Genomic DNA, 21013 nt, shown 5'->3' with positions numbered 1-21013 from the left:
AAGCTAGCTACCTTCTTTTTTGTCTGTTTGCTCTGAACTGGTGCAACTATAATTTAGGCATTCTGCTACTGAACAGGACAAGGAAAGCAGATATTTGCCACTGGTGCATTCATCTATCTTTCACCGAAGAGTAATTTTAATGCAGGATCTTAGAGCTAATCATCATAGATATTTTGGGGGAAAAGAAATTACACTGATTCAGTAAAATACTTCAATCGTTTTAAAATTAATAAAGATATACTGTATCAGCAATATAGATACAAGAGGGAAAGACAAAAAAAGTCATTATTACTAATAGCAACATTTAACAACATAGAGAAGAAAGGTCTAGGTACAGCGAAAGTGTCTTTCTGATTCAGCTTTCTTGCATTAAAAAATCTTTAGGCATTCAGAAGATTAATTTTTGCTACACATTTCTGCCACACATGCAATATTTTTGAGGAATAATATTCAGAAATATAAATCTATGTAGCTAACAAAACAAACTATCGACAAAAAGGAAATCCACGTTTTAGGATTCTCCTGACAGACTGTCTAAAAATGAGAACAAACATGGGATTCACTGTTACTTTGCAGATATATGCTTTGAGAATACTCCAGCTTGTTCACTACATTTCTCAAGTGTATTTGTTTTAAGTATATAGAGTAGGTCAGAAAAGGCCCTTAAAAATCCAATATGCATTAAGTACAGATGACATTCAAGTGCTCTTTTGCTGAAGAGGTCTGCTGTTAACCAAGAATGGAAGAGGCTGGATGAGCACTGGTGCCTGGACAGTGGAATGAGATGAGTGGATGTAGTGAATTCCTTATGGTGGCCTTATGGGCTTCAGCTACCAGAAAGGAAAGACTCAAAACACTACCCATGAAGCACTTTCAGATTCTAGTGTTTATTAATCTCTAACAAGTTCAGATAGGTTATGTAACCTATTTGCTTTCCCAACAAGGGTTATGTCCTCCTTAAGTTCTCTGTAAAAATCATTCAATGGGCATTTGTTTCACACAGCAAGAGAAGGAGACATCTGCTTTGTAGAAACTGGGAACTAAACAGAAGCTAGGACTATGAAAGAAAGAAAACAAAAAGGAAAACACTGATTGAGGGGTAGACACCACTCTCAGTAGAAATTTATGGCAGGGACATAGAATTAACTTTATGAAAGGTGGCAAAAAGATGCAAGTCATATTCGACTTCAAACTTGCTCAGGTTGCCAAGGCAAAAATATCTTTTCTTTCAGCAATGAAAGAAAAAGTAGCAAATATCTCACTCGGATTTCAAGTAGGAAAAGGGTATTACTCTCACTTCAAATTAAGTGCCAAGGACTCACAAGGCCTCTTATTGGAGAACACTAAAACCTTTAGGTGAGCAAAAAGTGACTTCAGTCCATTTAGTTGTGAGAATTAAATCCAGAGCTGTCCATAATCCCAAAGTGAAAAATTATGTGCTGACTCTTGATTTGACAGTATTTAGCGTGGCTTTAAAAATTACAGATTTGCCTTAGCTCTTAGGAAACAACAGAATAAGGATGATAAACAAGATACAGACATGGCTCATGCAAGCTGTCTGCACCTACTCGGAAAGTGGACTGACTGTAATCTGTTACTCAAAACACAAACACTTGCATGTTGAGTAAGAACATGTGCATTTGCATTTGGCTAATCTGAATGTCGGTTCATCTAAATAACTGCATTCAACTGAGTAGTCTCATAAAGAGATCCTCTAGTGACAGCAAGAACTGACTTACATACACCACATGCTTAGAAGTGAACTACTGTCAGTTTTCTCAGAATGAATATTTCTTATTAAAATCATCAATCTATTAGGAGGACAAAGGGTTCCACTCCTTTTGCACTAGTAAACGCAGTGTACACCTTCTGGATTATCCACTGAAGATGTGTAGCCTCCTACCTTCCAGCCAATATCCTAATAAGGGCTCCAGCCCATTCAACTATAAATGATCTTAGATTCACCAAGAAGAGGTATTTTTGGCTTCCTGCAGGTTTGGAATGGTTTTGAAACCTTTCATTTGCATATTTAAAAAAAAAAAAAAAAGCTCTGTAAAACTTAGTTGAAGTAACTTCAAGAGGCAATTAATTATTCCTCATGCAAATTGCATGCAATAGTTGAAACAGTGTAAATTCAACAGAGTTCTAAAGGGTAGTTTTTTAACAGTAACAGCCAGGGAAAGCAATTGGCTTTCTGGCAGCATTGCTTCTAAAATGTCAGTTGGTATCTGAACAGCCTAAAAACAAAAATCAATTTCAGTTGATGGCTAACATGTAAGTCCTTTGCAAATGCAAGATCTAAATTACACTAACTGGGCAAGGAGTCAAGCTTATCAGTTATAAACAACTAGAGTGTGGGTGAGCTAGGTTTACTGTCTCTATTAGTTTTGGCTGAATTTATATACACAGTTATATTTCAAACTGAAATTAAATAATAAAATAAAACAACCCTAATCATTAATTCAACAGAACTTCTTATGCTTATTAGAGTCCTGAGCACTATCAGCCTCTAAGAACTGCTTAGTTCAGATACTAGAGGCTGAACATGTGTTTCAAGTGAATCCACTAGGCAAACGGAACTAATATTTTCTGCATACCAATCATACCTTATGTGAATCAACACTTAAAAAATGCTAATGGAATTTCAATCAACACTTAAAAAATGCTAATGGAATTTCATCCTTTCATATACATATATTCATTCATATGTGTGTATATATATATATATATGTACACATACATGCCAAATGTGTGTTCTGAAAGCACCGAACAGTTAAAACAAATTTTTTTAACAAGTAAAAAACAGAGAAAGTGGAGACCACCACCACCTGAAACACTGCCAGCTTTTATTAGGCACGTAAAATTTGAATCACAGGACTCATGAAGAACATGTAATGAGACTTTAAGAGAGGTTTCCTCAGCTTCTTTGTGTGTCAAACAAGAAAGCTGCAGCACAGCTTTGAGAAACGGTTTTGCACAAGTATATTCATGTGTCTTATAATACCAGAATGCTCCAATTAGATTATGGTCTTCTAAAAAATCTCTTACAAGGAATCACTGCATCATCATAATGTCACATCACTTTCCTAATATCATCACATGTAGCAGAGAGATTCTGCTGGTGGTTAATTACACTATTCCTGTCTTTACTTTTAGTAAATTTTATTACTTAACTGTGCATTTCAAATGTATGCTACCTTTCACTGGATCACTGATTCACAGGGGGCTGGAAGGGATTTCTGGAGATCAGGTACTCCAACCCCCTACACTCCACACCCCACCCCACCCCCCCCAGTATTATTTTTTTTTCTTAAGTCTGCTGAGTGCTTAAGAAAGAGGGTCCTTCCTTTCCAAAAGGTAGCATTTCAGCAAGAAGTCCACAAAAAACCTAAGGTCTTGTAAAATGGGAAAGAGATCTCTTTCTTTAACTGAACCATCACGTAAACTTAAGCTAAGTTATTTGAAAAATCAATGTCATGACCATGATAATATTCTCTTAGTCGACAAAAGAAGGTCTTTACCCTACTCTGTACTCACTCTATGTTTATAAAGTTTGTTCAAGTACTAGTTTATTTAACAGGCCAAACTGCTCCAAGGAGCCTAGCCTATGGAGAAAATAGGCCCTCGCTGTGATCCACTGGAAAAACTGTGCCTTCACTACATAACCTACATTTCACAGACTTCTATGAAAGCTTTTATATGTAATTTAAAATCAACAAATATCAAACACATGCATAAATAAATGTTGGGTAAATATTAAGTAGTGTTACTTATCACAGAATCAGTCAGGGTTGGAAGGGACCACAAGGATCATCTAGTTCAACCTCCCCTGCCATGGGCAGGGACACCCTACCCTAGATCAGGCTGGCCAGAGCCCCATCCAGCCTGGCCTTAAATATCTCCAGGGACAGGGCCTCAACCACCTCCCTGGGCAACCCATTCCAGGCTCTCACCACTCTCATGCTGAACAACTTCCTCCTCACATCCAGTCTGAACCTTCCAACCTCCAGCTTCGCTCCATTCTCCCTAGTCTCCCTCATATCCCATAAAGTCCTTTCTCAGCTTTTTTGGGTTTTACTTAAACATGCAGATCCCAACAAACATAAACTATAAGATGTAACTTGCTGACTGTATGCCCTTAAATCACATCAACATTACAGGGAATAAAATCATGAGTGAAGAACAGTGTTATTCATGCCCTAGCTCTGAATTTGCTGTCCTTTTTATCTCTGAAAGTCATGCTTTTCAGCAGTGATTTTTATAGTGTCGTGGGGGGGTTGTTTTAGATTTCTTGCTGGGGTTTTTGTTTGTGTGTGGGAATTTGTTTTGTTTTGTTTCATTTCTTGCATTAACTGCAGTGCTTAAAGTAGCAAATGTAAACCATCGTGCAACAGACACAGGCAAACGTATTTGTACAAAAAACATGTTACTTCACTGCAAAAATGTCAGAGAAAGGAATACAAAGGTTTGTTCTTTCTTTTTCCCAGTTGGAAAGCATGCAAACATGCATGATTGCAGGAGAAGATAAAAGGGGGGGGGGGGGGGGGGGGGGGGGAACAGGAGCAAACTAGCAGAAAAATAATCTGATTTTATAAGTTCCAGAAAGGCACAAAGGATACTGATATGTTTTACAGCTATCCTGTTTTATTGCTCTCATTATAGCCCTTTGGCCTGCAAAGGATCCACTCCTCCTCTGCTTGGACTGCTGAAGTAAGATCTGGCATCTGAGAAAACTCTTTAGGACCAAGAACAGAGGTGATACCCAATCCTGTGCTTCCATGGCCTCACTTTCAGTCAGTGCACCAGAAGCACACACCAAGAGGAGGTACAGCATTAAAGCCAGCTGTCTTCTCTGGAGGAAAATCTGGTACTAGCTGGCACAGAATTCTCAGGTGGCAGTGCATCAGTCATCTCTCTGCCACCCAGAGGGAAACATAAACCTCTAAATAGGAGACTTTGCTTTACAAATACTTAAGGCACATCTCCTACGGGGAACACTTTAATTCTTACTACTTTAAATGGAGGTTTATGTTTAAATAGATTCTCCATGTCCAATCCAGATACAAGTCACCACAATTTTTTTTTCACTTTTTTTGTTTGTTTGTTGTTTTTTTTTTTAATAGGTGCAGGTAGCATTGATCCTGCTACACTGTAAGTAGGGGCACACTGCACATATATGCATTTCTGAGGCTGGTTGAGAAAGAGGCAGACTCCAAAAAACATTGCCCTAGGTCTTAGTCTCTCGTCTCCCTGTATGCTGGGCAGTGAGCTAGTGGTACAGAGTAAACAAGAATCAGCACAAGTGACAGTAGAAATCCTCCCACCTATCATCCCAATCAATAGAATTGCAACTCAAAGGTAGCATCTATACATCTTCTGCTATTTATCAAAGCTAATGCCTGAAGACCAGCACTAAAATTTGCCTTATAAACAGTGCTATACACACTTGGCTTGAAGCACACAATAAAACAAGTGTCAGAACAAGAAAATAATTATTCACAACAGTATACTTTAGAGGTTCTAAACATAAAATGTTCAGAAAATACCAGAAAGATGACAATCTGAATCGCACAGGTTCGATCGCCATTTAAGTATCTGAGCTAAACTCATTCAGGCACAGCTATGCTTTAATCCCCTCTAAAAATTTCTGAGCAAATTCAGTCTCAGAACAAATAGATGTTCCCTTTATGTTTAACCCACAGTTTAGCAGGGAATAATAGAAGCTTCCCAGCTCTCTTTCATGAAACAACTTCTTCAAAAGGGAGGAGGAAACACCTTCTGGCCTGAGCAAAAATTCTTGAGTCTGGAAAGAAGTGCATTTGTCTGCCTTTGTAGAGAAAATTCCTTTTCTTCTATAAAGCCAGTAAAATTGTGTTCTCAGCTCTATTATTTTGTAAAAAAACTTTTACCCAGGGTTAAATGTCCTGGTCTATAATATCCAGCTCTCAAAATAACAGCCTGTCTAGCACTCGCAATACTTTTATTTCTACTGCAGCATTCGCAGTATATGTGAAGATATTAAAAAGTTTCTTTCAATTTGATATGCTGCAAATGTCACTTTGAGAGATGCAGGAAGAAGGCAGAAAAATCCAGGGTGCATAGAAAACAGGTAGTAAACATATGCAGCTGATAAATAAATCTAATTGCATAGTACCAATGGTACACACTTTGAAAGACCACTGCAAAGACTCGCAGTTGCCCTTCACAGCAACTGGAGCTTTTCCAAAACAATTCAGTCTTAGGAAACCCCACATGCCATTTTGCAAAGGAAATAAAAGACTAGTCTGAAGTGTAGACACTCCTTGTTCTCTGTTAATCTGCTGCAGGAAGATTATGAATGCATGATCAATCCTTACAGGACAAACCATACTTTAGTCTTGTGCCCTTATCCAAATTGTTAGTTTCTTTATAAAAATACCCAGTTAGCTGCTCCAGGAAGTAAAACTGTTGCACTGGTGTGAGGATAACAACTGAATATAGCTTCAGAGTGCCTTGTGTTCCATCCTGGAAACTGAGGATTCTTGATTGTGAACTGGTAGTTCCAGTACCTCACCAGAAACACATTTCTAATGTCATAGAAATGTAATTCACAAAGGGAAAAGAAAAAAAAAAAAAAGATATTAACTTCCTGAAACCATGACCCACCCTTTTTGCAACTCAGCCAATGACTTGAAAGATTTTTCCTATGCTTAGTATTGGAACAAACCTGGGGTCATCTAGGAACCTCATGGTTTCCATTAAACTGCATAGCATGGGCATTCGCATTTCACGGCATCTGTGAAGTGAGACTGTAGATCTCTCTTTTCCAAAGTAAAGATCTCTGCTGAGAGCTAACACCTACACACATTCACTCACATTCTGTAGCCAGTTCATGTCATTAAGGAGCTTTTACAAACAGACAAAACAAAGCAAAACCAACAAAAACTTAACCTTACTTAAACTTATTTCTTAAGCATTTTAAAGCAAAATACTACAAGTGGAAACTTAACGTTTAATGCGGCAGACAATTGTGTCCATCTACAGCGTTTACAGCATTACCTCTGCAACAACACCAAAAAGCTGAAGCATTCAAAACCAACTAATTACCCAAACATTTACCTCTCTGCAGGTGTAAATGCATGGGCCTAATAAGCCTTCCCACTGTGAAAGCAGTTTCTTAAATTATATTAAAATATTAAAAACTATTTAATGAGCTTTTTTCCCCTAAAGTAAATTGAGTGTGTGCCTCAGGCAAAGGAAGCTTCAAACATATTGGTTTTGAAACTAGCCATTATTTCCCATGTTGCAAAAACGGCAATTTTATTTCCCAACAGCAAATGAAACTGTCAGGAAAATTTAGATGCAATAAAATTGGGTGGTTAAACCAACATACTGGATTTGGAATAAAACTGAATGAAAGGAATTAAAATTAAGTATTATGTCAGTCAAACTTTATAAAAACTATTTGAAATGGGGGGGGGGGAGGAATGTTGGGTTGGGGCTTTTTTTTGCACAAGTTTGGGGTTGAAGTTTGTAAAGTCCGACGGCAACTACCCATTTTATGTCCATCAACAGTGTCACATTTGAAATTTGCACAATGAAAAATATTTTGCATAAAATGTGTTGCTTCTGGCAACATTTCTGCCTAAATAAAAAGTTGTCAGGCAGTGTGTGACTTTAGTGATACAGAGTTTTTAAATGGTGGCTTCAGTCCAAGGCTAGCTAATAATGGCTGACATGCACTGGAATCTTGAGGCCTAAATCAACATTGTTTTCACAGCTGTAATTAAGCCACCTAATCAGAAGCACATTTTGACGGGACACTTTCTGGAAGCCAGACATTACAATGTCTTATGCCTGGAGCGCCGTGGCTTATAAGAGGTCCTCATTTAATTTCAGAGTTGTTGGGGGGTTTTTTTGTTGGGTTTTTTTTTTTTGTTTTGGTTGGGTTTTTTTTATAAAAGGGTTGTAAAATGAAAAGACTATTAAAAAAGCAGTGTACAGCTATTGAAATGAAGCAAGCCTATATGTTCATGCCTTGACTAACCCTGCATCCCACCCTCCTTCAGCTCTCTGCCGAGTCCCCAGCTCTCAAGTGGCAGCTGCACACAGTGAGATTAAGGGCTTCTGCCAAAGTCAACAGATGAGCTGGTCTGAGCTGGCTCTCTGTGTGTTCTGATTGTAAATTGTGCTGGTGATGATTAGAGAACTCTAACACAGGATGTCGACTCTTAAAACTGTCCAGAGAAAATAACTTTTTTTCTTTTTTTTTTATTTTAAAGTTTATGAAAATCTTTTAAACGTCTTTTGTGGTTTGGTACAGTGTTGTGTCTATAACTTTCAGATGATTCAAGCATGAATTCACACAAATTGAGTAACTCTACTACTAAAAAATACACCGCTACTTGCTCACAGCAAGATCTTTCATTTAGGGATGTTTGTGTAGCAATGTTGGTGCTGAATGCAATTCTTTGACTAGTCACTCCCATAGTCCTGATTCTACCACCTGCCCTTGGAAGACACCCCTAAAATTCACACTATCAACTGTTTTGTGAATATCACTTCAGGACATTGTCACTGCTGAAAAGGCTAAACTTTCTTGCTCTCTTTCTGGAGCACAGCTACATTAGTAACTTTTAACATAAATTTTCAACCCCAGAGGCCATTGTAAAACTATCAATATGAGGGCACCAGTCACTGGGGTCTGATTACATTTAGTTCTGCATTTTAATTACATATGGATTCTATTAACTGAACCTTTTGCCTTATAGGCAACATTTTAATCAAATTACTGTGATTCTCAAATATGTTACAATAGTCTAACAAGTTAAAAGTTCACATACCTAGAATATTGAGTATCAAGAATTTTTGCATGGAAAAGGAAGTATCTTTTGCAAAACAGCAAATGTGTTGCTGGATTACTTTGTAACTGTTTTTTTGTTTTTTAATACTTTGCCCTAAATTACATAATGTGAGTTATAATATTGGTTTAATAGTTTTATTATTGTTATTGTTAACGGTAGTACATAATAAGCAAATAGTTTCAATCATATGACTTAGACTGCTTGGTTACAACTACTACTGGAATGGGCTGTCTGCGGAGGTGGTGGAGTCGCCGTCCCTGGAGCTGTTCAAGGCAAGATTGGACGTGGCACTTGGTGCCATGGTCTAGCCTTGAGCTTTGTGCTAAAGGGTTGGACTTGATGATCTGTGAGGTCTCTTCCAACCCTGATGATACTGTGATACTGTGATACTGTGTGTGATACTTGTGTAAGCAATAGCACATGATGAGGTGAATATTTGACCTAGGACACCTGCGTTCCATGGCTGTTTGGTAAGACTGGCCAGTGACACCCAATTGCTTAAAATCAGGTAAGAAATTAAAATATTTCAGCAAAAGAATAGCTTCCTAATACTTCCACTCTTCCATGTCTACTATCATCTCAACAGCTGGGAAATTCTCCTTGCAGACCTGACAGTTTTTTCTTTTCTCACAGTAACTTTAAGAACATTCATGTGTTTCACAGTAAATACACCACACTCTGCTATTTAACAGTCCTGAGCAAAAGCTGAAGTTACTTGAGGTTAGTATAGTACTGAATTCTGTCCTAGATGATTTCCAAGAATACACTGCAAGACAGAGGGTAAAAATAACAATTCTGATTATTTTTCACAAGGTAAATTAAGAACTAGTATTGTCAAATATTTCACAGAACCAGTTTGGTTCCAAATCTTTCAAAAAATATTTTCAGCTCAACTGTGCATCAAGATAGCATGAAGTAGTGGAAAAGCCAAGCACAGTTTTCATCCAGGACCTATCTGCTTCTTGCAAAATCTGGGAAGAATTCCCCCAGCTACATCAGTCATTCCATGTTCTAACACAAGAGATATGGCTCTGGACCATAAAAGACATTCCCTGATATTTAACACAACACTGATGGAGTGAGTGCCTTTCTTCTGTGCACCAAGTGAATAGGCAAATAAGGCTTTTCCTCCCTTCTCTCCTCTGTCCACAGACTGAACTGGTAACAAGGAAGTAAAGTGTATGGGGAAAAGACATGTAAAACCACAGCACTGCCTAGCCTGGTTAAGAGGAAGAAACTGGATAGTTAATTAGGAAGTTTGAGGTTTAAATATTTCTTTTCTCTCTCTCTTCCATGAACAGAGTTCAAGCAGATCATGAGAGCTGAAAGCTGATTGCTCTGAGCAGGAAGAAAAATGTACATTTAATTGTAGTGCTTAATGCAGCTCTTCAACGTAACAATATGAGAGGGTATGTCAGTCACAGGCATCTCACAATAAATACAGTTTTTCATGCAATTCTACTTGCTTCTCTCAACCTACCAAAAAGTACAGTTCCTGTAATTTCCATACTTTTAGTGATATCACTAGGCATTTTCCAATAAAAGACAGACATAGCCACAACTAGGGAAAAAATGTAAGGATAATGGAAAGCCACATAAAACAATAAGTGATTTACTTTGCCACAGTTAGGAGAAGCATCCAAAGGCAACAGCTGTTTTCATCGTTAGAGAACTCTGATCTTCTTACAGACCTTCACCCCTCACACCCTTCTGAAACACACATTCTCTCCCATTCAGCTAGAGTTATCCTTTTGACTTCCCAAATTTCCATTTCTTGAGGACACACAAAACTTCTCTCTTCACTGTCATTTTAAATTATTATGTTTTCTCCTTTGTTTTCTACTCTCCTTTGATTCTGAAGTGAAAGGACAAAAAAAGAAGGAATGTCACCATGTTACCTGCACATTCAGGATCAGATAAACACCTCACCATTTGCAGTGTAACAGTGGCTCCTTTAGATGGACTGATATTGGACACAAAATCTCAGGGCTAAAACCTATGAAACTCTTTATGGAGGAATTTTGTAATTAATTTAATTCTATCAGTTCCTTGTATGTGTCAGGTCACACTGGAAATTACAGTGTCATTGCATCTATCCTTTTGCTTGCAGCAAAAGAACTCTTTGACAGTATAGACACCATGGATTAACACGTTTGCCATGTGACCAATATGATGTCACATGTTGTCCCACAGCAAACACTCAGATGTGACTTTACCAGTCAAAGCTATATACTACAGAGCTTATGGATATACCTAGTACACAGTACAGCACTTAAAAAGCTCTCAATTCAAAGCACCTTACTACTACAACTCTGAATGAAAGTGCAAATATAGTAATAAATTGATATATCTGAAGAAGTAAAATTAATCAAAGCAGCACAACACAGTATTGTTAGAGTGACAGGGAAGAGTTCACTTAACAGGAAATTTTGAAGTGCAGTCCAATTCATGACGTTGATATTACTAGATGTTGCAGAACAAGAATGATGCAGGAGAAAAGAAATGCAAGAAAATTTTACCTGATATCTTTTTCTGCTTACATACAGATCACGTGTACATTTAGTTTCTATCAGTGGAATACTTCCACTAAACCCACCTTCTAAACACATTCTTTCCTAGGGAAAATCATAAGAAGGCAGAGACATGTGAAGGGAAACAATGTAGTTTCATAAATTTCACTAAAAAAATGGCAGTGTCAATCCAATCCTGAATTCAGTGCTCACTGAAATAATTCTCCATCTTATTTCATGCTACAGGTTGACTACTGCCTTTTCTCTTCCTCCTCTGACTGCCTACACCCTTATAGTGAAGACTACATATGACTGTATCACCAGCATCTTTTTATCTTAACTCCTACTGTTGTTAGCCCTACCAATTATAGACATGACCCTTAATGTGGGGATGTAGTTAGTTACAGAGGACAGTTTTGACTGTGATACATGCACTTTGGAGAAAGGAAATTCCAAAAAAGAAGGAAATGCACAGAAGGGAAAGTGTTATGGTTGCAAAAAAGACTGTCACAAAATGCTAAACGTTTGATAACAGAAACAAAATATATGTTAGAAATGTAAGGGAAATTTCAGGAGCACTTAGTAAAGGGGGGGGGGGGGGGGAAGAACACATTAAAAAAAAAGCAAAAAACACAATAAAACACATAAACTAAAAGAGATACAGGAATAGAGAACAATGGGAGGGGAAGGGGGGGAAGATGATTTGGATAGAAAACCAATAATCTGTGTTTCAGCCATGCTGAGTTTTAAAGAGTTGCAAGAACGAAAAATACACAGATCCTTTCTCTGCACAGAGGAATAATCATCAGAGATAAGTACAACAGACAAATAGCTGGGCACTAACGAAGAATACAGAGACATGCTCATTGAGTCCTATTCACCCCACATAATAACTCTCCTTTCTGTATGCAGTTTCCAACATTCATCTCACTTCCGCCCATCATGATCATATCCCTTCCTGTTCCCCTCTCTTGGTGTTAGCATGAGCACACATAGCAACCTCAGAATATAAACACTATTGACTGGAGGAAAGTGAGTGTACTGAAAGCAGACAAGAGGATGGAGATGTCAATTCAGGTTCTTAGACAAAAGATGAGGAGTCAAAATCACTGACATTACCTTATAGCATCAGTTTTGGTTTTACAATTATCAGAAAATCCCAAAGCAACAGAAGAAGAAAACAGTGAATAGAAAGAGAGGTGACATAGCTAGCGTATTTCAGTATGAAACTGTCCATTAGGAAAGCAGTATCTTTTGAACATGGAAAAGGTCAGTACCGATGAATGACCCAAACTTGGGTGCAAATTTCACAAATAATAGGGATAAGTCTTACAGGGAACCTAAATACTACAAAATATACCATAAGCACTCTTAATGTTTTCATGGAAGAACAAGAATCTATCATTGTGATTTTTCTGCCTTTACATTAGAATTTCAGAATGCTTTCTATTAATGCTTAGGGTCACATTAAACTGCATCCAAAGGAAGAACTATTCTTCTCCCCAGAAAGCTGTGCAGAAAGGTCAATAGATGTTTCTACAATACAAAAAGTATTATTTTTTCCATTATACTATAGGCAGACAAAAATTACTTTAAAAGCACTACATTTAATCACAGACACCTGGCAGTGGTGCGGGCAAGGTATTTGTTTTCACTGTAACATATCAAGTCACTGTACAGCCGTTCACAGACATGACTAGCATAATCTGCAAACAGCTATTCCAATCCCAGTGAAAGCAAACTTTGCTGCAGCAAGGTTGGCAGACTTCCTAATCCTTAGAGCACAAGTGGTCATCTTGATTTAAACAACACAAACAAATGTAACAGGCCCAAGTACACTGGGCATCAACTCAGCAGGATATATGTAAACCTAGCAGAAAACTTAAAGAAAGCCTTGTTGGAGGAGAAAAGAAGCTACATCAGTGAAGCCATTTCATTTAGCTTCCCAGAACTGTGCAGCCACAAATAAAGCATTCATTCAAAAATTATCATCTCAAGACCTTTAGAGTGAAATTCAGCACTGAGTAGTTTACTTCCTGTTTGTGCTAATCATAGAATTGTATTGGTTGGAAAAGACTTTGTCCTGGAGTCCTGTGTACCCCTCAGTTCCTCTCCCTCCGTGGTTTGAACGGGAGAGGAAAGGGCACGAACAGAACTGTTTCCACCCCCCTGCCCTGCAGGCGTGAAGGGGGAGAGCAAGGGACCGTTCTGGCATGAGGGGTGCCCGTGCAGTGCCTGTGCTGGAATCAGGCTGGGATTGGCTGTGGTCTTCGCACCTAGGAAGTGGTAACTCTGCCCTTTGTCTAGGAAGGGTATAAATATTGGGGGACTTCCCACCTTGGGGTTCCTGCCTTGGATTTGTTCCCGCTTTGGAGTTCATTCCCGCCTGAGCGTTGGTGCCTGCCTGAGACTTCTCCCCCCCACCCCCTCCTGGCCTGGATACAGGAAGAGCCCAGCGCTCCAAAGGATTGCTTCACCCATTAACACCTTTTGTGCAGACCTGAGTACCTCTTAACGACCCTCCTGTGGCTTCTGAAAGAGAGCGAGAGGGAAAGGCCGCGGGACCATGTCAGCCTGACCGTGAGTTATTTTGGCTCAGCTTTATTATTAAGTGGGAAACGCTATTCATTAACAGCTAAAGCCTTTTCCACCTTCTGACTTCTGAAATAGTCAGATTATCGATGGCATCCTGTAGATCTTCTCAAAGGAACTGAATCTGGTAATTAAAACTAAATTAATTTCTGTGTATAGTTTCGGGGCAGGCTTTTGGGAAAATAAAATAACTCTATTTTTGTATAAAATTCCTGACTGGGCCACATTAATTCCCTGCCTCCACAACAGACTTCTAAGATCATTGAGTCCAAATGTCAACCTAACACCATCATGGCCACTAATTCATGCCCCAGAGTGCCACGTCCTCATGTTTCTTCAACACCTTCAGGGACTGTATCTTCACCAGCTCCCTGGGCAGCCTATTAGAATGTCTGACCACTCTTTCCATAAAGAAATTTCTCCCAATATCCAACATAAACCTCCTCTGGCACAGTTTCAGGACATTTCCTCTTGTCATATCACCTTATATGAAGAGAATAGGCCAACTCCCACCTCACTCGAACCTCCTTTCAGCAATGAGGTCTTCCCTCAGCCTCCAGGCTAAAGAACCCCACTTGCCTTAGCTGCTCCTCATAAGACTCATTCTCTAGACCCTTCAAAAGCTTTGCTGCCCTTCTCCTGACATGCTCCGGCAATTCAATGTCTTTCTTGTAGTGAGGGGCCCAAAACTGAACATAGTATATGAGGTCCAGCCTCAACAGGGCTGAGTATAGGGACATGATAATCACAGAATCATAGAGTCAACCAAGTTGGAAGAGACTTGCAAGATCATCAAGTCCAACCTATCACCCAGCCCTATCCAGTTAACTAGACCATGGCACTAAGCTGGCCACACTATTCCTGACACAGGCCAGGATGCTGGTGACCTTCTTAGCTCCCTGAACACACTGCTGGCGCATGTTCAGATGGCTGTCAACCAACACCCTTAGGTCCTCTTCTGCCAGGTAGCTTTCCAGCCACTCCACCTCAAGCCTGCAGCATTGCAGAACTTTGTTGTGACCTGACATTTTGGTTTGTTAAATCTCATACAGCTGAACTCGGCCTAACCATCCAGCCTCTCCAGATTCCTTTGCAGAGACTTTCTACCCTCAAGCATATCAACATTCCCACCTAATTTAATGCCATCTGCAAATTTACTCTTACTGAGAGCACCCTCTTACTGAAGCTGCTTTCTATTCCCTCGACCAGATCACTGATAAGCATACTAAAGAGAACCACCCCAAATACTGAGCTCTGCAGAACACCATTAGTGACAAGCCACCAACTGGATCCCATTGGGCTGAACTAATTTAGAAGAAGGATAAGGAATTATTTCATTCTGTTGGAAAGAACCAAAGCCATACCCAAAGCCTTTGCATATACATTTACTGATACACTTATGTCATTTGTGTTCGTGACAGTTCTCTTCTAACATATCTGAGGTGCTAAGTGCACCCTCAGCAAGTTTTCTAATGACACCAAGCTGTGTGGTGCAGCAGACATGCTGGAGGGAAGGGATGCCATCCAGAGGGACCTGGATAGGCTGGAGAGGTAGGCACAAGCCAAACTCATCAGGTTCAGCAAGACCAAGTGCACAGTCCCACATCTGAGTCAGGGCAATTCCAAGCACAAATCCAGGCTGGGCAGTGACTGGCTGGAGAGCAGCCCTGAGGAGAGGGACCTGGGGGTGCTGGTAGATGAGAAGTTCAACATGGGCCAGCAGTGCGCACTTGCAGCCCAGAGGGCAAATCAGATTCTGGGCTGCATCAGAAGTGTGGCCAGCAGGCCGAGGGAGGTGATTCTCCCCCTCTACTCTGCTCTGGTGAGACCCCAGCTGGAGTACTGCATCCAGTTCTGGAGCCCCTATTACAAGAGGGATGTGAACATGCTGGAGCATGTCCAGAGAAGGGCCACTGGGATGATCAGAGGGCTGAAGCATCTCTCCTACCAGGACAGACTGAAAGAGTTAGGGATGTTCAGTCTGGAGAAGAGGAGGCTCTGAGGTGACCTTTATGTATCTTCAGTATCTGAAGGGGGGCTACAAAAAACGCTGGGGAGGGACTTTTTAGGATATCAGGGAGTGACAGGACTAGGGGAAATGGAGTGAAGCTGGAGGTGGGTAGGTTCAGTCTGGACATGAGGAGGAAGTTCTTTAGCATGAGAGTGGTGAGAGCCTGGAATGGGTTGCCCAGGATGGTGGTTGAGGCCCTGTCCCTGGAGGTGTTTAAGGCCAGGCTGGATGGGGCTCTGGCCAGCCTGATCTAGGGTAGGGTGTCCCTGCCCATAGCAGGGAGGTTGAAACTAGATGATCCTTGTGGTGCCTTCCAACCCTGACTGATTCTATGATCTTTTCTTTCAAAAACAAAGACAAACAATATGACTTTTTTTTTATGGTCCTTTGCTTCACAAGAATAAAAGACAGCACAAAGGTGGATGGGGAAAAAAAGCCCCAGAACTTAAACACTTCCCTCATTTTCCTATGTGGAAAAATAAAGAAATGGAGTAAAAACAACATCAAGTCTGTGCAAGTTGCATAGTTTACACAGTCTCACTCTAGGCAGACTTGGCTGTGTATTTATGACAGTTTATGTGTCTGGCTTCCTGCCTGTGTGACACAAATACATCTGAATTCATTAATCCCTCTAGAAAGATTTCTCCTATCTGATGACCCTACTAGCCTTAAAAAAATCCAGGCATCTTTGTAAGCAACATTTTAAACATGAAATTATTTCTAGTTTGGATTTTAAACTTGCAACTTTAGTAAAAGGTCTTTTTCATAGTGACAATTATCTAAAAAAATAACATCTCTTAATAAACATTTTCTTTACATGCACAGTTCATAACATTATGTTTGGACACATTGCTGTATCTTTAGATGGTAGAGTTCATCTGGTAGAGAATTCCACCTTTTACTGTACTACCAAAACCAAAGAAATCACATTGTATACTTTCCCAGTGACAGCAGCAATGAATGGGTCCTTGTAGAAGATACAGAAGTAGAATTAATCCTTGTGTTAACTTTTACCACTCCCTTTCTCCTCTGAAAAAGTCTCAGAAGGTTTCTGCTGACATTAGTTTTACTGCTCTATTATGTTTGTAATGAAGTATTATTGTATTTCCCTACAGAAACTATGCAGCATGAAGAGATGCTGGCTAGCAAAGCACATCCAAATGACAAAAGTGACTTGAAAAGCAAACTTACCAATTGAAAGCTCTCACTTTCATGAAGACAAGTTGTTTGGGGCTTGGACATTGTTTCTCCCACTAGCATGTCAATTCTGGAACTTGCAAGTTGGTAGACATCCATAAAACTTTTAATCATGGCCTTTAAAAAGCAAAATAAATCATCAGTGCCAGGCAGGCTATACATAAATGCCGAACAGCATAAACTAATTTGTTACAGAAGTCGTAATTTTTATTAATCAGAGAAATAAAACAAAGCAAGGCAAAATTTCAGTCTCAGGACTTAAACTTTAAAAATGTCTAACATGGGATTTTGCAATCTTTCTAAAATCTTAGGTATTAATACTATTTGAGGGTGATTTGATGGGCTGTTTTCAAGCATGTAGTACAGCACTGAGCAGCTGATAACTGTTTTTCATTGCACTCAAATACAAGACTCTCTAAGTTCAATTTCTGTTTACAAAGAATCACTACAATTTTCAGGTAAATGTTTATGCTTTCAAAATTATATGAGTTACTAATCCATCCCATGTTAAAAAACAAACAAACAAACAAACAAACAAAAGAAACACAGCAAACCTACAGAACTCTGAAAGTAAATAATGTGATTGCAATATAGCTGGGAAAATAGATTTTTTTCATATACATAGTGGAACAATGTCCCAACCATGTAATATTGATCAGACTGAAAATAAAGTTAGCAACGTGAGAGAACAAACGATTTGGCAACACTGGTAGCTTTGGATCTACCCTGAATAGTGTAAAATTGCTGAGAATGTTTGCCTTCCTTACAACTCCTTAATCACATTTTATAAGTTACTGTTTTCCCTTCTGAAATGACCTGTAGTGGGTTTCTACAATGAGAACATAGCACAGATAATATGAAATTGGTCTTTTCAGTGCAAGCCTGTGATACAGGCAAAAATAAGCTACGTACTGCAAAGAGGCATTTACAAAGATTTTTACTGTTTTCCTTTCTTTGTTCTCAAACACATTACTGGCTTTTCAGAATAAAACATAGCTAACATAGCTGAAATCAATCAAGCTATTTCATTCTCAAATGCAGTAAACAGCAGTTTTCTACTTTTAGACATGGTTAAATTGTTAACACCATCATACCTTTTCTCATCATGAAGAATATCCAAAATGTTTTACATACTGTGGTGCTAGTCCTAAAAATACAAGCTCTGAATCTGTGGCTGTCAGTTCTGAATCCTGCTTTTGAAATTTTTCATCCACGCTCAACATGACCAATATGCTCTATCTCTTCCCAAAAACATATCAAGCAAGAACATATCATACACTCTGTATAAAACTACCTGAGAATCTCGATATGGCAACTGTCCACATTAAAAATTAGAAATGTGTTGAAATAGGTCTATGAGTGGGTCCTGTGACTTATTGTCATGGAAGGCCTAGGCAGGCCAAAATAGGACTGAACATGACCTGGCTTGCACAGACACATTTTCTGCTCTCCCTTCCTTCTGCTGATGGGAGAAGCAACCAAAGGAAAGGAAGACAAAAAGCTCCTGGTGCCACCATGTCTGTCCAAACTCGTCGACAGGGTGCCCACACATATTCATACACTTGTGTTCTGTCCTAAAAGGTAAAGGTAAGCCCTGACTATACCTAATATGGTTAAGCTTAGGTAACTGCTATTCTGATTGGCTAATTTGTGTCCAAAGACTCAGGCTACACTGATAAAAGAGACAAGCAGCTGGAAACAGTGTGCTTCCTGCTGCGGCTGCCATGGCTTTCTGCCTAACATGCTCTTTGTTGGCAGTGATTCTGTGCTACTGCCTCCTTGCAGACTGCCATGCTCTGCAGCATTGTATCTGCTAAGCTATAAACTGGCTCTGCCACAAAGTAACAAACCCTGACACTTTGGGTTTGTCCGCCTGGAAACTGCTTACCAGGAATAAGCACCAAACACTTCCACAAGATAGGCTTTTTAGCTACCATGACACCTGTCAGTCCTCTGACAAGACTGCACATTCACAAGACATCCTGGCTGCCCCTCTGCAAGCCTCCCTGCTGAGCCTGGAGCCAAGAAGAACCAGGACCAACTCACAGATTGTCTGATTCCTCCCAGCAGTCCTGCTAAGAGCCTGGGAAGATCAGAAGCCTCAACTGCTGACAAGACATAGACAGGACCCTCTGCAAGCGTTTGGATACTGTCCGGAAACTGTAGCTAGCCCTGCAAGATGGAAGCTAATTTTGTGAGTAAATACTCAAAGCCTCTTTAGTAAATCTTTAGCAAACTCTATAATTAATCTAATTAAATCTTAGCCTTCTATCTTAAACAGAAAGGAGTCTCTTGAGTCCATGTAGTGGGTAAGCATTATATTGACCACAAGAACTTCTCTTCCAGTTCAATTGAGTTTAATGTTGTATTATTGCTAGTTATTTGTTCTAGATCCAGTGATTCCTTTGTATAATGTTTTCATGACCGTCGCACAGAACCAATTATTAATAAAAATTACTGGGTGGGTGGCAAGAGAATCCTGGATATCACAATTAATAAACAATATTAACTTCAAAAAAAATACCATCTCACATTAATTAAAACCCTCCATTACACTTATATGCAAGGATTGTTCATGAGTCCTAACAAGATGAGCCTCAAATTTCACAGAAAAGAAATTCTTATGTGTTTCTTTGATTACTTCCCTCGTTATATTTAAAGGTATCTCTGAACACAAACACAACTTCCTTCTTTTACCTCTGCTGCCACAAACCTAGTGAAGCCACTAACCTACACAGCACTACTCTATCTCTCCAGAGCCACTTTAAGTCCATGTAGTTATATGAAACAGAAGTTAACAATTCCACACTGCTCACCTCAGCTATTTCAATTGCTTTGTTTAATGATTTTGATTTTTTTTTTTTAATCTAGGAGAAATTTATTCATTCAAAAGCTTTTGTTTTCAGACATGGCAAATATATATATATACATTTTAACCCAGAAGGACCACTCTCAGCTATTAAAGATTCATTGCTGATGCAGAAAGCAGCATTTATGCACCTGCAGTTAGGCACTTCTTCCAGTATATCCCAACTTCCTAGAGTTAGGGTCTACTACAGATCTCTCAGTTAGGACCAGGTTAAGGAAAATAGTGGCTTTGGGTCTTCCAGTGAGTGATGTGGAATCCTTGATACTGAGTATGCAGAACATTTATCCTGCCTACAGGAAGGCAAACCCACTGGGTTTTTGTAGGTCACTGGAAGGCATTCATTGACATATGATTTTACATAACTCCTGTAAGTCACAGATGGAGTCACAGATCTGTTTTCCACAGAACAAAAATTCCACTTATTAGGAAGCTTGATACACATGGAATGGGCACAGAATCTGGTCACATGCACGGTATAAGAATGGGCTGCCCAGGGAGGTGGTGGAGTCGCCGTCCCTGGGGCAGTTCAAGGCAAGGTTGGACGTGGCACTTGGTGCCATGGTCTAGCCTTGAGCTCTGTGGTAAAGGATTGGACTTGATGATCTGTGAGGTCTCTTCCAACCTTGGTGATACTGTGATACTGTGATACTGTGATAATGATTAAACACACCCCTATTAAAGTATCTGCAGCTTTGGAAACTGCTCCATGATCAACAAGTCTGCTGGCAGAATTTCACAGAAGGCACACCTGCTTCTGTAGATTGTTCTTTCTCTCCCGTTAAGGAAATACACATACCAATAAAATGTATACACAGTTTTGAAGTACAGTGCAGCAACCCTCTTGATTATTTTGGCATAAAATCCAGCATTCATATGCATCTGCAGGATCTGCATTTAAGTAAGAGTTTATGGTTTTGAATGTGTTGGCAATACTGTGACATGCAAAATGGGAACAGAACATGCAACAATAAATATTTATCTTCTGTTGCAA

General features: G+C 39.5%; 1 protein-coding gene across 1 annotated transcript in view; it reads right to left on the bottom strand.

Moving 5' to 3' along the window:
* The window catches only part of CCDC171 (coiled-coil domain containing 171), a 201129-nt gene that overhangs the window by 9128 nt on the left and 170988 nt on the right, over nt 1–21013 (bottom strand). The window contains exons 25-26 of the mRNA XM_064176335.1: nt 17144–17270; nt 6955–6970 (exon numbers count right to left, since the gene is read on the bottom strand). Coding sequence (XP_064032405.1) covers nt 6955–6970; nt 17144–17270 — 143 coding nt within the window. The remainder of the gene's footprint in view (nt 1–6954; nt 6971–17143; nt 17271–21013) is intronic.

This window comes from Pogoniulus pusillus, chromosome Z (assembly GCF_015220805.1).
Source record: "Pogoniulus pusillus isolate bPogPus1 chromosome Z, bPogPus1.pri, whole genome shotgun sequence".
NCBI classification, from domain to species: Eukaryota; Metazoa; Chordata; class Aves; order Piciformes; family Lybiidae; genus Pogoniulus; species Pogoniulus pusillus.
The sequence above is the reverse complement of the archived record's forward strand: the minus strand, read 5'-3'. Positions and strand labels throughout refer to the sequence as shown.